We start from the raw sequence: 17398 nt of genomic DNA, 5'->3' as shown, positions 1-17398 counted from the left end.
AATGCGCATCAACAGAGGAATGGATAAAGAAGATGTGGTACATATATACAACAGAATATTACTCAGCCATAAAAAGAAATGAAATTGAGTTATTTGTAGTGAGGTGGATGGACCTGGAGTCTGTCATACAGAGTGAAGTAAGTCAGAAAGAGAAAAACAAATATCGTATATTAACGCATGTATGTGGAATCTAGGAAAATGATACAGATGACCTTAATTGCCAAGCAGAAATAGAGACACAGACGTAGAGAACAAATGTATGGACACCAAGGGGGAAACGGGGGGAGTGGGAGGAATTGGGAGATTGGGATTGATGTATGGCTGATTTATTTTGCTCTGCAGTAGAAGCTAACACAACATTGTAAAGGAACTATACTCCAATAAAAATTAATTAAAAAGAAAAAAAGAAGGGTAGCAGGGTGGGGGTAGTTGAATACCCACTGAATCTTTGTTTTTACAATGAGCTGGGGGAGGGGAGCGGGATGTTTCACCTTTTCCTTAGTAAAGATAGATAACTATCAGTAAAAATCGTTAAAAACTTTTAAAAATCCTGTGATTATTTCACTATTAGCAATTAAAATTTCATCCATGGGGACATTACTCCATTTCAGATATATTTTGCTTAAGTTGAATTTCATAAAAGTACAAAATAATCCATTTTATCTTACTTTAAAAACTGATTTAACAAGAGCTTTTGACTATAGTAACACTACATATAAATTGGCTTTGTGTATATGTGGAAAACTACTTCATATTATGAAAATATATACACAGTTGCTAATTGCTGGTATTTGGGAATTGCCATTTCTCATACAACTCATTATGGGCCTGCTGGGCTCTCATTCCATGGACTGGCTACTGGTACTTGACCCCTCCTTGTAACCCAGCAGTATTTATTAATACATATGAAACATTTAAATGAAAATTCAGCAGTAATTGTTTTGAGTATCCCAATCATAAAGAAAATTTCTGTCATGTGAAACCTTAACTCTGCCTCTGATAAGTTTATTTGACTGAAGTTTTATTTCACTTCTCCTTTATAAAATAAAGCACTAGAAAAGACTAATCCCTAAGGTTTCTTTCAATATATTGGGAAGCCAGTTACATTTTATATTATAACATGTTTATTGTTACTTAAATCTTTATTTCAGAAACACAGAAAAAGAAAGTTGGTCACCTCCTCCAGTAGAAATTAAGCTGATTTCCCCCTTGGCAAGCCCAATTGATGGAGTAAAGAGCAAACCGAGAAAGACTGTAGAAGTAACAGGAAAAAGTCTTGGAAGGAGCAGGAAGAAATTGTCTTCTTTTCCAAAGCAAGTTCTACGCAGAAAAATGCTGTAATTTTTTTCCAGTTTTTAATGTACACCTATTTGTAAAGTCATCAGAATTGTGTGGATTATTAAAAATCATCTAATTTGGAAGAAAATAATTTATATAAATTATTGTAAATTTTTGTAAACAGAATGTCTTCAACAAGTAAAGTAACTCCATATGGAGTGTGATTCTTTTAGTCCAGGCAGTTTTTTCTATTTTATATTAAGACTTCATACATTTATATAATATGTAAATATGGCTTATTATTGGAATGTTAAATAAAGTGTATACTTCACAGTAGTCTGTGTGTCTGTTAGATTTTTGAGAGGGGATTTCTGTTTTAATAATGATTTTATATGCTAGTAGGTATTGGTTCCATTTTCTTTCTCTGTGGTTAAAAGTATTAGACCAATTTTAAAATGAAGATGATTGAACTGTTTTTTTTAAGTTGCTGTTTTATAATGTATGCACTTTGCTTCTGTGATTAAGATTTCTAATCATAAATTGGGAAGGCTGTTACTGTGTTGAAATTGAATTATGGGCATGTAATTTTGCCACTTTTTTGTAGTTTAACATATTTTGTGCATTCTACCTCAAATTAGTAATTTTCCAAGTAATGCATTGGTTAAATATAATGTTGGCATTTGTTGTTCAGCAAGCTTAAAGGCTGTTATCCTTAAAGTCTCTTAATTATTCAGAGACTGATTATCCAGGTTAGACTGACCGGTTCACTGCTCACTAGCAACTTCTTAAAAGGGTTTGAGTAGTCAGAAAGGAAATGTAAAATACATCTGTTTCGTGGCTATTCAGTGCACCTTGTATGTGCCCGATATTCACAGAATGAGAAGTCTGATCAAATTTTATAAGTATTCTTGCTGTGAAGGAGCTTGCTACTGAATCGCAGAAATCCCTTAATATCCAGGTTTTTAAATGACAAATTCTCATAGGACCTCAGGCACAGAATATTGAGGATGCGTAAAGAGTGTGAGTAAATGTGGAAAAAGGAAAAGAAACACCACTGTTCTCTGCAATGTGACTGTGTGCAATTAAGTGGTGATACTTGATGTGGGCTATAAAATTCATCGATAAATAAGTATTGTAAAATTATAACAGGTAATTGATAGTGTGTAATGAATGCTCCATTAATAATTGATTGTCTAGAAACAGACTGCTTCTGTTGGCTAAGCTTTCAGTGTTTCAGTGTGAAGCATAAGCAGTGTACTTTCTACATTATTTTTCTACCAAATAACAATACGAATAATGGGAAAATGATGAAAATGCCTATGCCAAGTATTGACAGTGTGAAAGTGGCAGTACGAGTGCGGCCTTTTAGTCAGGTTAGTGATAAATGTTACATTGCCTTGTTGAAAGTTTGACTATGACTTTCACTTTATTAATTTTTTTAATAATAATTATCAAACTTGTATTTAAGCTGCTTGTCATTTACCGAATATTAAATTTATTTAAATTAACTTGTTAAATGGGTAATTTAAAGATCTAAACATAATTCAGAAAACACTTCATTTCATTCGTTTGAGCAAATAGCACAATAAAAAAATTGACAAGAAAAACGTATTGTCAAGTTAATAATTTTTTAAATCAGTGCAGTTTGGTGAATATAGACATGTGCTATGTATTTTTTATAATGTACTTTTTGCCCCTCAGAAACAATAGATCATAAGCAAACAAATTGCCGGTTCTGAATGAACTCTGCATTTTACATGCTTTTATGTATAACTGTATTTATATAACTTTACAGAAACACCAGTCGTTAAACAATTTATAGATTATACTCATTCTGGGACCTTTAGCAATTGGCCTATCTTTGATTTTCAATGGAGTAGTTGAATCTTAAGATAACTGTTAACAATTGACCACCCCTTCAGCAGAGTTTTGATTGTTTGTTGTGGCTCAAACGCTGAACTAGAAACTGAGGATACCGTGTACCGTCTATGTATGTTAATAATTTATAGCAGTATGTACCATGGTAAGGTAAACCATCTTGGCAACCAGAGAAAGATCAGGTATAGTTCATTCTGCCTGCACAGAACTTGAAGACTTCTGGAGCTAGAAGCATTTGTGATGACCATAAAGGATAAGTAAGATTTGGATAAGAGTATGCTAGAACGGCATGCAAAGGTCTATTTGACAGTAATTAATTCTGAGTGGGATACAGTGTAATGATGACCTCATATTACATCTTTTTTCCCACTTGTACAATTTGCCGCTTTTTCTTTCTTGTCCATTAAAACAAAATACTGCTTTGCACATTTTCAGTTGGTATCAGTTCTGTCCTGTCCCTTGACATTCCTCTATATTGCAGAAAATATTTTAGCAATCAGGCAGATACATGATTAGATAACTTTATATGTATAACTAGACAACTTCAAGTGTAGCAGATATTTAAGGTTTCTAAAGTGGCATAGTTTCTCAGGGAACTGATGCAGAAAATGTCAAAGAATTAACTTGTGATCAGTAAATTAAATGTTTTGTCCAATAAAAGGGAAATAAAACCATTTTATGACCTAACCCATCAACACATTGAAAGTTATTCCAGGGGTATTTTTCACTGGACTTTAATATCACTAAACTAACTGCAAGTTTTAAACAGTTAACAAGGATATAGAAATGGGCAGTAAAGCAGTTACATAATTATACAGCCTTTAGGTCCACTAAAAGTGATTGCATTTGATTCAAATCTACCACCAAAGTTGGTTATCTTAGACTAGAATAGTAGCAAGGAGGAAAGAGAATGAATACAAGAGGTGGTTTGGGGGTAAAGAGTTATGGATCACACCTGGACAACTGTTACACCACCTTGGTGACCTAGAACCTGCCCAATTTTCTAACTTCGTATCCAGTCTTTATCTTCACTGTGGGATCAGAGAACCAACTTTATGAGACTTCCTTTGTTGTAAGAAAAAGGCCGTCAGGAGCGTTTCAAGTCGGATGAACTTGGGTTCAAAACCTGACTTTATCACTTACCCACTGTGTAGCCTTCACGTTTTTAAGCTCTGAGCCTTGAATTCCTTACGTGTAAAATGGAGATACTGATACCTCACAGGGTCACTGTTACAAACACTGGATGAAATGATCTGTAAGTTAGCACTATGCTTAACAAGTAAGTACTTTTAATATTAGCTGCTATAGTTTTTTTCACCATAATATCAATATCTTTTAAATGATTTTATTGAAATTATAATTTACATTCTATACATTTAACTCATTTACAGTGTATAATTCAATTATTTTTAATATATTCACGGATACATGCAACCATCACCATGGTCAGATTAATTGATAGAACATTTTTATCACCTCAAAGAAGAAAGTACTCTTTTTTTTTCTTCTTTTTTTTTTTTTATCTGAGGAAATTCTTCAGAGTCAAACACAAAGACTAAGACAAATAAAAAACAAAAGATAATGCAGGTAGCAAACAAAAATCATTATCATCATAGTTAATATTGTCAGATAAGAGAAGATACTGAATCTGTGACCCAGAAGTAGAACATAGGAACAAAGTTAATCAGAGAACAAAAGTGAGTTCCTACATATTTCTTCTTTTTTTTCAGATTTTATTTTATGCTTACCAAAGCAAAGACATTGATAAAGCAAATACAATCTGCAATAATAAATACATCTGCAATAGATGCTAAATATCATTAAATTATTATATAATTTAGACAGTAAATATGGTCTATTTTTGCTTCTTTCCAATAGAATACATTTGATCACATTTTTTTTAAATACAGCAGGTTCTTATTAGTCATCAATTTTATACACATCAGTGTATACATGTCAATCCCAATCGCCCAATACAGCACACCACCACCACCACCCCCCTGCGGCTTTCCCCCCTTGGTGTCCATACGTTTGTTCTCTACATCTGTGTAGAGATTTCTCAATTTCTCTCTCAATTTCTGCCCTGCAAACCGGTTCATCTGTACCATTTTTCTAGGTTCCACATATATGCGTTAATATACGATATTTCTTTTTCTCTTTCTGACTTACTTCACTCTGTATGACAGTCTTTAGATCCATCCATGTCTCAACAAATGACCCAATTTCGTTCCTTTTTATGTCTGAGTAATATTCCATTGTATGCACGTACCACATCTTCTTTATCCATTCATCTGTCGATGGGCATTTAGGTTGCTTCCATGACCTGGCTATTGTAAATAGTGCTGCCATGAACATTGGGGTGCATGTGTCTTTTTCAATTATGGTTTTCTCTAGGTATATGCCCAGTAGTGGGATTGCTGGATCATATGGTAATTCTATTTTTAGTTTTTTAAGGAACCTCCATACTGTTCTCCATAGTGGCTATATCAGTTTACATTGCCACCAACAGTGCAAGAGGGTTCCCATTTCTCCACACCCTCTCCAGCATTTGTTGTTTGTAGATTTTCTAATGATGCCCATTCTAACTGGTGTGAGATGATACCTCATTGTAGTTTTGATTTGCATTTCTCTAATAATTAATGATGTTGAGCAGCTTTTCATGTGCTTCTTGGCCATCTGTATGTCTTCTTTGGAGAAATGTCTATTTAGATCTTCTGCCCATTTTTGGATTGGGTTGTTTGTTTTTTTAATATCAAGCTGCATGAGCTGTTTATATATTTTGGAGATTAATCGCTTGTCCGTTGATTCATTTGCAAATATTTTCTCCCATTCTGAGGGTTGTCTTTTCGTCTTGTTTATGGTTTCCTTTGCTATGCAAAAGCTTTTAAGTTTCACTAGGTCCCATTTGTTTCTTTTTGTTTTTATTTCCCTTACTCTAGGAGGTGGATGAAAAAAGATCTTGCTGTGATTTATGTCAAGAGTGCTCTTCCTATGTTTTCCTCTAAGAGTTTTATAGTGTCCAGTCTTACATTTAGATCTCTAATCCATTTTGAGTTTATTTTTGTGTATGGTGTTAGGGAGTGTTCTAATTTCATTCTTTTACATGTAGCTGTCCAGTTTTTCCAGCACCGCTTATTGAAGAGACTGTCTTTTCTCCACTGTATATCCTTGCATCCTTTGTCATAGATTAGTTGACCATAGGTGCGTGGGTTTACCTCTGGGCTTTCTGTCTTGTTCCATTGATCTATGTCTCTGTTTTTGTGTCAGTACCATATTGTCTTGATTACTGTAGCTTTGTAGTATAGTCTGAAGTCAGGGAGTCTGATTCCTCCAGCTCCGTTTTTTTCCCTGAAGACTGCTTTGGCTATTCAGGGTCTTCTGTGTCTCCATACAAATTTTAAGTTTTTGTTCTAGTTCCCTAAAAATGCCAGTGGTAGTTTGATAGGGATTGCATTGAATCTGTAGATTGCTTTGGGTAGTATAGTCATTTTCACAATATTGATTCTTCCAATCCAAGAATGTGGTATATCTCTCCATCTGTTGCTATCATCTTTAATTTTTTTCATCAGTGTTGTAGTTTTCTGCATACAGCTATTTTGTCTCCCTGGGTAGGTTTATTCCTAGGTATTTTATTCTTTTTGTTGCAGTGGTAAATGGGAGTGTTTCCTTAATTTCTCTTTCAGATTTTTCATCATTAGTGTATAGGAATGCAAGAAATTTCTGTGCATTAATTTTGTATCCTGCAACTTTACCATATTCATTGATTAGCTCTAGTAGTTTTCTGGTAGCATCTTTAGGATGCTCTATGTATAGTCTCATGTCATCTGCAAACAGTGACAGTTTTACTTCTTCTTTTCCAATTTCTATTCCTTTTATTTCTTTTTCTTCTCCGATTGCCGAGGCTAGGACTTCCAAACTATGTTGCATAATAGTGGTGAGAGAGGACATCCTTGTCTTGTTCCTGATCTTAGAGGAAATGCTTTCAGTTTTTCACCATTGAGAGTGATGTTTGCTGTGGGTTTGTCATATATGGCCTTTATTATGTTGAGGTAGGTTCCCTCTATGCCCACTTTCTGGAGAGTTTTTATCATAAATGGGTATTGAATTTAGTCAAAAGCTTTTTCTGCATCTATTGAGATGATCACATGGTTTTTATTCTTCAGTTTGTTAATATGGTGTATCACATTGATTGATTTGCGTATATTGAAGAATCCTTGCATCCCTGGGATAAATCCTACTTGATCATGGTGTATGATCCTTTTAATGTGTTGTTGGATTCTGTTTGCTAGTATTTTGTTGAGGATTTTTGCATCTATATTCATCAGTGATATTGGTCTGTACTTTTCTTTTTTTGTAGTATCTTTGTCTAGTTTTGGTATCAGGGTGATGGTGGCCTCATAGAATGAGTTTGGGAGTGTTCCTTCCTCTGCAGTTTTTTGGAAGAGTTTGAGAAGGATGGGTGTTAGCTCTTCTCTAAATATTTGATAGAATTCACTTGTGAAGCCATCTGGTCCTGGACTTTTGTTTGTTGGAAGATTTTTAATCACAGTTTCAATTTCATTACTTGGGATTGGTCTGTTCATATTTTCTATTTCTTCCTGGTTCAGTCGTGGAAGGTTATACCTTTCTAAGAATTTGTCCATTTCTTCCAGGTTGTCCATTTTATTGGCATAGTGTTGCTTGTAGTAGTCTCTTAGGATGCTTTGTATTTCTGCGGTGTCTGTTGTAACTTCTCCTTTTTCATTTCTAATTTTATTGATTTGAGTCCTCTCCCTGTTTTTCTTGATGAGTCTGGCTAATGGTTTATCAATTTTGTTTATCTTCTCAAAGAACCAGCTTTTAGTTTTATTGATCTCTGCTATTGTTTTCTTTGTTCCTATTTCGTTTATTTCTGCTCTGATCTTTATGATTTCTTTCCTTCTGCTAACTTTGGGTTTTGTTTGTCTTCTTTCTCTAGTTCCTTTAGATGTAAGATTAGATTATTTATTTGAGATTTTTCTTGTTTCTTGAGGTATGCTTGTATAGCTATAAACTTCCCTCTTAGAACTGCTTTTGCTGTATCCCATAGATTTCGAATTGTTGTGTTTTCATTGTCATTTGTCTCTAGGTATTTTTTGATTTCCTCTTTGATTTCTTCAGTGATCTCTTGGTTATTTAGTAACGTAGTGTTTAGCCTCCAAGTGTTTGTGTTTTTTACGTTTTTCCCCCTGTAATTCATTTCTAATCTCATAGCATTGTGGTCAGTAAAGATGCTTGATATGATTTCAATTTTCTTAAATTTACTGAGGCTTGATTTGTGACCCAAGATGTGATGTACCCTGGAGCATGTTCCATGCACACTTGAGAAGAAAGTGTAATCTGCTGTTTTTGGATGGAATGTCCTATAAATATCAATTAAATCTATCTGGTCTATTGTGTCGTTTAAAGCTTCTGTTTCCTTATTTATTTTCATTTTGGATGATCTGTCCATTGGTGTAAGTGAGGTGTTAAAGTTCCCCACTATTATTGTGTTACTGTCGATTTCCTCTTTTACAGCTGTTAGCAGTTGCCTTATGTATTGAGGTGCTCCTATGTTTGGTGCATATATATTTATAATTGTTATATCTTCTTTGATTGATCCCTTGATCATTATGTAGTGTCCTTCCTTGTCTCTTGTAAACTTCTTTATTTTAAAGTCTATTTTATCTGATATGAGTATTGCTACTCCAGCTTTCTTTTGATTTCCATTTGCATGGAATATCTTTTTCCATCCTCTCACTTTCAGTCTGAATGTGTCCCTAGGTCTAAAGTGGGTCTCTTGTAGACAGCATATATATGGGTCTTGTTTTTGTATCCATTCAGCAAGCCTGTGTCTTTTGGTGGGAGCATTTAATCCATTCACGTTTAAGGTAATTATCGATATGTATGTTCCTATGACCATTTTCTTAATTGTTTTGGGTTTGTTTTTGTACGTCCTTTTCTTCTCTTGTGTTTCCCAGTTAGAGAAGTTCCTTTAGCAATGTTGTAGAGCTGGTTTGGTGGTACTGAATTCTCTTAGCTTTTGTTTGTCTGTAAAGCTTTTGATTTCTCCATTGAATCTGAATGAGATCCTTGCCAGGTAGAGTAATCTTGGCTGTAGTTTCTTCCCTTTCATCACTTTAAGTATGTCCTGCCACTCCCTTCTGGCTTGTAGAGTTTCTGCTGAGAAATCAGCTGTTAACCCTATGGGAGTTCCCTTGTATGTTATTTGTCATTTTTCCCTTGCTGCTTTCAATAATTTTTCTTTGTCTTTAATTTTTGCCAATTTGATTACTATGTGTCTCAGCGTGTTTCTCCTTGGGTTTATCCTGTATGGGACTCGCTGCGCTTCCTGGACTTGGGTGGCTATTTCCTTTCCCATGTTAGGGAAGTTTTCGACTATAATCTCTTGAAATATTTCCTCTGCTCCTTTCTCTCTCTCTTCTCCTTCTGGGACCCCTATAATGCGAATGTTGTTGTGTTTAATGTTGTTCCAGAGGTCTCTTAGGCTTTCTTCATTTCTTTTCATTCTTTCTTCTTTATTCTGTTCTGCAGCAGTGAATTCCACCGTTCTGTCTTCCAGGTCACTTATCCATTCTTCTGCCTCAGTTATTCTGCTCTTGATTCATTCTAGTGTAGTTTTCATTTCAGTTATTGTATTGTTCATCTCTGTTTGTTTGTTCTTTAATTCTTCTAGGTCTTTGTTAAACATTTCTTGCTTCTTCTCGATCTTTGCCTCCATTCTTTTTCCGAGGTCCTGGATCATCTTCACTATCATTATTCTGAATTCTTTTTCTGGAAGGTTTCCTATCTCCACTTCATTTAGTTGTTTATCTGGGATTTTATCTTGCTCCTTCATCTGATACATAGCCCTCTGCCTTTTCATCTTGTCTATCTATCTGTGAATGTGGTTTTTGTTCCACAGGCTGCAGGATTGTAGTTCTTCTTGCTTCTGCTTTCTACCCTCTGGTGGATGAGGCTATCTAAGAGGCTTGTGCAGGTTTCCTGATGGGAGGGACTGGTAGTGGGTAGAACTGGGTGTTGCTCTGGTGGGCAGAGCTCAGTAAAAGTTTAATCCGCTTGACTGCTAATGGGTGGGGCTGGGTTCCCTCCCTGTTGGTTGTTTGGCCTGAGGCAACCCAACACTGGAGCCTACCTGGGCTCTTTGGTGGAGCTAATGGCAGACTCTGGGAGGGCTCACGCCAAGGCGTACTTCCCAGAACTTCTGCTGCCAGTGTCCTTGTCCCCATGGTGAGCCACAGCCACCCCCCGCCTCTTCAGGAGACCCTCCAACACTAGCAGGTAGGTCTGGTTCAGTCTCCCCTGGGTTCACTGCTCCATCCCCTGGGTCCCGATGCACACACTACTTTGTGTGTGCCCTCCAAGAGTGGAGTCTCTGTTTCCCCCAGTCCTGTCAAAGTCCTGCAATCAAATCCCACTAGCCTTCAAAGTCTGATTCTCTAGGAATTCCTCCTCCTGTTGCCAGACCCCCAGGTTGGGAAGCCTGACGTGGGGCTCAGAACCTTCACTCCAGTGGATGGACTTCTGTGGTATAAGTGTTCTCCAGTCTGTGAGTCACCCACCCAGCAGTTATGGGATTTGATTTTGTTGTGATTGTGCCCCTCCTACCATCTCATTGTGGCTTCTCCTTTGTCTTTGGATGTGGGGTATCTTTTTTGGTGAGTTCCAGTGTCTTCCTTTCTATGATTGTCCAGCAGCTAGTTGTGATTCTGGTGTTCTCACAAGAGGGAGTAAGAGCACATCCTTTTCCTCTGCCATCTTGGTTTGGGCCCAGAATGTCTGTACTCTTTAGCTATCATCCTTATTCCCCCAGTCCTAAACAACCATTAAACTAATCCCTGTTTCTGCATATTTCCCTGTTCTGTACAATTTGTATAAGTGGAATTATATAGTCTTTTATGACTGGCTTCTTTCACTCAGCATAACGTTTTCAAGGTTTATCCATGTTATAGCATATGTCAAAAATTCATTTCTTTACGGCTGGATAATCCATTGTATGGATATACCACATTTTGTTCATCCATTCGTCAGTTATTTGGTGTCAGGGTTGTTTCCACCTGTTAGCTATTATGAATCATGTTGCTATAAACATTTGTTTATAAGTTTTTGTGTGGACACGTTTTCATTTGGTTATATACCTAAGCATGGAACTGCTGAGTCATATAGTAACTCTATGTTATCATTTGAGGAATTGCCAGACTTTTCCAAAGCAGATGCACCATTTTAAATTACTACTAGCAGTGTATGAGGGTTCCAGTTTCTCTAATCCAGGCTAACACTTGTTATTTTACTTCATTATAGCCATTCTAGTTGGTGTGAAGTGGTATCTCATGGTTTTGATGTGCATTTTCCTGATGACTAATGATGTCATGCATCTTTTCATGTACTATTGCCTATTAGTATATCTTCCTTGGGGAAATGTCTGTGCAGATCCTTTGCTCATTTTTATATTGGATTATCTTTTTATATTGAACTGTTCTTTATATATTCTAATACAATTTCTTACTAGATATATGATTTGCAAGTTTTCTCCCATTCAAAAGGTCATCTTTTCATTCTTTGAAATGCAAAAGTTTTAAATTTTGAAGTCCATTTTTTTTAATTGTGCTTTTGATGTTATATATCTCTTTGCCCAATCCAATGTCATGAAGATTTATGTTTTCTTTTTTAGTTTTAGCTCTTACATTTAGGGCTTTGGTCCATTTTGAGTTGATTTTTATATATGATATGAGGTAAGGATCCAAGTTCATTCTTTTGCATGTGGCCATTGAGTTTTCCCAGCACCATTCCTTCTAAAGGCTATTCTTTCTCCATTTTGGCAGCCTTGTTGAAAATCAGTTGATCATATATGTTTGGGTTTATATCTGGATTCTCCACTTCATTACATTAGTCTGTATGTCTGTCATTGTGCCAGTACCACACACACTTGATCACTGTTGGTTGTACTGAATTGTGAAGTTGGTGTGAATCCTACTTTTTTCTTCTTTTTAAAGATTGTTTTGGCTATTCTGGTTGCCTGGCAGTTCCATATGAATTTTACAATAAGCTTGTCAATTTCTACAAAGAAGTCAGGTGGGATTCTGATAGAGATTGCATTGAATGTACATCAATTTGGGGAGCATTATCTTAATAATGCCAAGTCTTTTGATCTATGAAATGGGGTGTTTTTCTAATTTTTAGAAACAATGTTTCTAAATTCCCACAATGTTTTGTAGTATTCAGAGTATATGTTTTGTACTTCTTTTGTTAACCTTATTCTTAAAGATTTTATTCTTTTTGGTAGTATTAGAAATGAAATTTTCTTAATTTCCTTTTCAGATTGTTCATTTAAAGTGTAGAGAAATACAGTTGATTATTGTATATTGATTTTACATCCTGCAAACTTACTGAACTCATTCTAATAGCTTTTAGTGGATTCCTTAGGATTTTCTAAGATCACGTCATCTGCAAAGAGCAATCATTTTACTTCTTCCTTTCCTACCTGGATGCCTTTTGTTTCTTTTTCCTGCCTAATTGCCCTGACTAGAACCTCCAATACAATATTGAATAGAGATGTCAAGAGTAGAAATCCTTGTCTTCGTCCTGATCTTAGGGGGTAATAGTCAGCCTTGACTATTAAGTGTGATATTAGTCGTGGGTTTTTCATAGATGCCCCTTATGTGATTGAAGAAGTTCCATTCTATTCCTGATTTGTTGAGTGTTTTTATCATGAAAGGGTGTTGGATTTTGTCAGATGCATTTTCTGCATCTTGAGATGTGTGATTTTTTTTGTTTTATTTTATTGATATGTAGTACATTAATCATTATTTTAAAGTGTACCCAAGATTTGTTTTAATCAGGTATAATAAGGTGACAGATTTAGTGACAATTGCCTTATAATTCTCAAGAGAAAGGAGCATTCCACGCAGCCACATGGGGAAGTATCAAAGTTGGTCAGAAGGCTGGAGAAAAGAATTCATGGCCCACAGCCTTATGGTGGTTTCCACAGGAAGGAATGGGCAAGGCATGGTAGGCAAGTTTGAGCAATCTTAGGATTGGACAGTTTGAGTAGTTTCCATGCGTGCAGCCTTCTTTTCAGGTACCTGGCCCTGAGTGATGTAAGGTGAGGAAAATATTGGCTTGGTGTGTGAGTTAGATAAAGGAGGTGTTTGGGATGTGGACTTTGGATTGGTTGGTTTGCATGAAAGGTAAGTTTTTTGCTATCTCTACGAATTCATTAACCCTGGGAGGGACAATCTCTCCAGGCCCCAGGGGTGTCAAAGTTCATAAATATAGAAAATAAAAAACATGGTCAATAGAATCATTTTCAGATGTTAAACCAACCTTGTATCCCTAGGATAAATCTCATTTTGTTACAGTGTATAATTCTTTTTATATGTTGCTGGATTCACGTTGGTAATAATTTGTCAGGGATTCTTGCATCCATATTTATAAGAGATATTGGTCTGTAGTTTTATTTTCTTGTGATGTCTTTATCTGGATTTGGTATCAGGGTAATACTGGCTTCATAAAAATAAGTTGGGGAGTATTCCCTCTTCTATATTTTAGAAGAGTTTATGAAGAATTGGTATTAATTCTGTAAATGTTTGATAGAATTAAGCAGTCAAGCCATTTCTTCATGAGTAGTTTTATTTGTTGTTTTTTTACTACCATCTCTTCATTTGTTATAGGTCTATTCAGATGATAGCCTATTTCTTCTTGAGTCTGTTTCAGTAGTTTGTGTCTAAGATTTTGTCCATTTCATCTAAATTATCTAATGTAATCAATTGTTTATACTATTCCTTTATAATCCTTCCTTTAGTTCTTTAATCTGGTTTCCTTTAGTTCTGTGAATATATTTATAATTGTTACTTTAAGTATTTTTCTGATAACTCTAGCATCTGGTTACTTCTGTTGCCTGCTTTTTTTCCAATGTGTAGGTCTTACTTTCCTATTTCTTTGTATGCCTCACAGTTTTTTAGGGAAACTGGACATTTTAGATAATATATTGTAACAAGTCTGGGTACTGGTCCTCCCGCCCCTCTGTAGCTTGGTATTGTTATTTGCTTGTTTATTTGTTTAGTGATTGGCTGGATTATTTTACTTAAGTCTTATCTCCCACCAGGTTCTAGGTACTTTTGCTGTAAACTTCTTTGCCGCAAATATTTTCACCATATAACTAGTTGGCCATAGGGTAGTTTTGCCATAAAAAAATAAAGTAATGAAAAAGAAAAGAGGAACATTAAAAGACTATTTCAAAATACAAAATATTTGATTGCATTTAAGTTATGTGTAGATTCTTAGCAATACTGCACAAATAACTGATTTTATTTTGTGGCTTGTACCTAAAGCACTTATCTTTGAAGTCTTTCATTTATAGTATCATGCTTTTTATTTTTTTGCTTGTTGATTAGTCTCCTCATTTGGCATTGAACTTTTTTCTTTTTCACTAAAATTTTTTCCTTCATTAAGACAGGTATCAGTTCCCAAACACTAGGATATGTATTTATAACTGAGCTTTGGTGTGTTGTGAAAGCCTCTACACTGTTGTTTGTTCTTGGCATATTGTCACATGTCCCTTGATGGGTGTTCCAAAGTTCTCTGGGGAATGTTTCAACTCTGTGCCTTTGAGGCCCTCAGCTTTTTTCTTCTCTAACATAGTGTGTTTCAAAATAAGAAAACAGGGACTTTCCTGGTGGCACAGTGGTTAAGACTACGCACTCCCAATTCAGGGGGCCTGGGTTTGAACCCCGGTCAGGGAACTAGATCCCACATGCATGCCACAACTAAGGGTTCGCATGCCACAACTAAGGACCCCCCCCCCCACCGCAATGAAGGAGCCAGCAAGCCACAACTAAGGAGCCCACCTGCCACAGCTAAGACCCAGTGCAACAAAATAAATAATTTTTTTTTAAAAGAGAAAATCAAAACCTAAAAAGGTGGGGGGAGCACAAAAAAATTTTTAAATACCTTATTAAAAAAAATAAGAAAACAACTCTTAGAACAAATAAATCATCATCACTGGCGGTTAAATCCATCAGTAACATGGATAACAGGAAGAACTGCTAATGCATTTAAACCAATTGAAAGCAAACCGTCAACCAGTTAATTTTATCTGGCATGGCAGAATTGCTTTATGGCCAGTTAGTTATGCACCAAAAATGTTTGTGGTGAAAATGTGTGCAGCAAATATGTTATGGCAAAGAAGCTTAATGGTGAAAATACCAAACACGCCCCCCAACCCCTACTTTTTTTGTTGCTCCTCAAGAAGACACAGCTTTGAGTATGCCCTGGTTACCCTGGGGTGGTAACAGTTTTTGTAGAGCTCCCTTTCCCTCTTAACCACACCAAGCTGCAAACTCCACTGATTGTTGATTGATTGCTGTGTTGTTTTCAACAATGACCTTGGGCATAAATTGCTCTACAAACTAATTCAATCAAATTCTGGTTCTTTTGAAAAGTTTAACTTCTGAGATCAGTGTTTGATATTTTTTTCAGTGTCCAGGTGGGTTCCTCCCCTGTAAACTAGAGGGCCTGTACTTTAACCTGTTCCTTGAATCTCCCAATTGCCTTTCATCACAGCCGCCTCTGTTCTTAAGAGTGCCCTTAGGGTTGAACTTCTCTAAGGGGGCAAATGAAGTCAGTTCCTTTGGGAAGAGATTAGGTGCTATCTGCCCAGGCAAGATCTCTAAACCAGGACTCTGGATTTGTGGGTGGGGACAACAACAAGCTACTCTGTATGACACCCCTGCTCTAGAAGCCCAGCACTTGGTGAATGTGGAACAGCAGCCTGTGACCCTCTCAGCTTGTCTCTTTTGGTATAGAACCACTACCTCAGGAGCCAGGGCAATGGTGATCAGCACCCCAGTATTCTCAGCATGCTGCAACCAAAGTAGAATCTCCGTTCCATGAGTGGAAACTGGGTAGAAGAATGAACTCTCACCTCTCACCTATACTTTCCTATACTTAGCCTCAGCCACAGGTAGATGGGGGCAGGGTGAGAAATGCTGATATTCTCCTCCTAGGACTAAATCCCTCCTACTGGGATCTGGGGAGAAAGGGAACCCTGTGTTCTTAGCTCCAGCAATCTGAAGTCATCTCTGCTTTACTGAGCTGGCAATGGAGAGGGAAGGAATAGTCTTGCTTAAACAACACAGACTCTCCTTTCTTACCAAATTTTGATAGATTTTATTGAATAGATCTTTCTTCATTGGCTGTTTGCTTTTAGAACCATTTCCAGAGGCTTTAAATTTTTTCATTTTCATTTTTTTCATTAATAATTTTCACCAGTTTTGCTGGGGAGTGGGACAGTGGAGTTTCTTACATTGTCATGTTGGAAATGGATCTCTGATGCTATAGTTTATGCTATTAGTATAGCTGAGTGTTAGATATGCTATTCTCAGAAATTTAATATGACTAGAGACAAGCCTTTTAAAATTTCTGAGGAAGTATAAGAGAAACTGTTGTCATAATAGCTGCTAAGAATAACATAATTAGAGAACAAAATGAATAAATGATAAGTTATTGGCTTAATTTCTTACTAGATGTAAAGACCTGCAAAACAATCAGATGGCAGAAAAACTGTAATGATTGACTCTGAATTTGTAATTTGACTATAGAGAGAGAAGAATTCTGGGAGCAAATGTGTGATTTCCATGCATTCCAGGACCACTACCATTATACAAGACCCTAAGAATCCAGAACATACGAAGACATTTACTTTTGACCTGGCATATTGTTCTCACAATGGATTTCAAAAGGATAAGGATGGTGTGTTTATTTCAGCTGATCCTAGCAGTAAATTTGCAGGCCAGGTAAATTGCTTTAAAACAATTTCAATGGTAGTTTGTTTTTTTTTCAATAAAGTGTTAACAATATACTGGTACAATTATTTTAATGCAAGCATACTACAATATATGCTTCCATATGAGAGTTTGGTTTTAAATTTATTCCTTTTCATGTTAAACATGAGGTCCAAAAGTACAGCTATTGTCTAAATAAATATTTAGACACTCAAGTCAGTTATTTTCCAATGTACTGACATATTTTGAAAAAGGAATGTCAGTCAAGTCAATTATATTTCCTTCTCTGAGATAAGCAAAATTGCACGGAACTCAGCATTTGAGAACTTTGGTTTTATCATATGCCGTGCATTATTCAGCCTTAAAGTTGCTCACAATTTGCTGTAGGGAGACAGGCAAAAAAGTGCATTCAAATGTTACAGTTTCTGTGATAACAATATGTA

At 36.1% G+C, this 17398-nt stretch overlaps 2 protein-coding genes across 4 annotated transcripts in view; both read left to right on the top strand.

Moving 5' to 3' along the window:
• The window catches only part of AHCTF1 (AT-hook containing transcription factor 1), an 80995-nt gene extending 79381 nt beyond the window's left edge, over positions 1 to 1614 (top strand). For all 3 annotated transcript variants that reach the window (XM_059941231.1, XM_059941220.1, XM_059941209.1), the window contains one exon: positions 1152 to 1614. In XM_059941231.1, coding sequence (XP_059797214.1) covers positions 1152 to 1341 — 190 coding nt within the window. In that variant the 3' untranslated portion in view covers positions 1342 to 1614. The remainder of the gene's footprint in view (positions 1 to 1151) is intronic.
• Positions 1615 to 2582: 968 nt separating this feature from the next.
• The window catches only part of LOC132372542 (kinesin-like protein KIF28P), a 75578-nt gene continuing 60762 nt past the window's right edge, over positions 2583 to 17398 (top strand). The window contains exons 1-2 of the mRNA XM_059934652.1: positions 2583 to 2651; positions 16773 to 16967. Of these exons, the coding sequence (XP_059790635.1) occupies positions 2583 to 2651; positions 16773 to 16967 (264 nt within the window). The remainder of the gene's footprint in view (positions 2652 to 16772; positions 16968 to 17398) is intronic.

The sequence above is a fragment of the Balaenoptera ricei genome, chromosome 1 (assembly GCF_028023285.1).
Source record: "Balaenoptera ricei isolate mBalRic1 chromosome 1, mBalRic1.hap2, whole genome shotgun sequence".
NCBI lineage: Eukaryota > Metazoa > Chordata > Mammalia > Artiodactyla > Balaenopteridae > Balaenoptera > Balaenoptera ricei.
The sequence above is the reverse complement of the archived record's forward strand: the minus strand, read 5'-3'. Positions and strand labels throughout refer to the sequence as shown.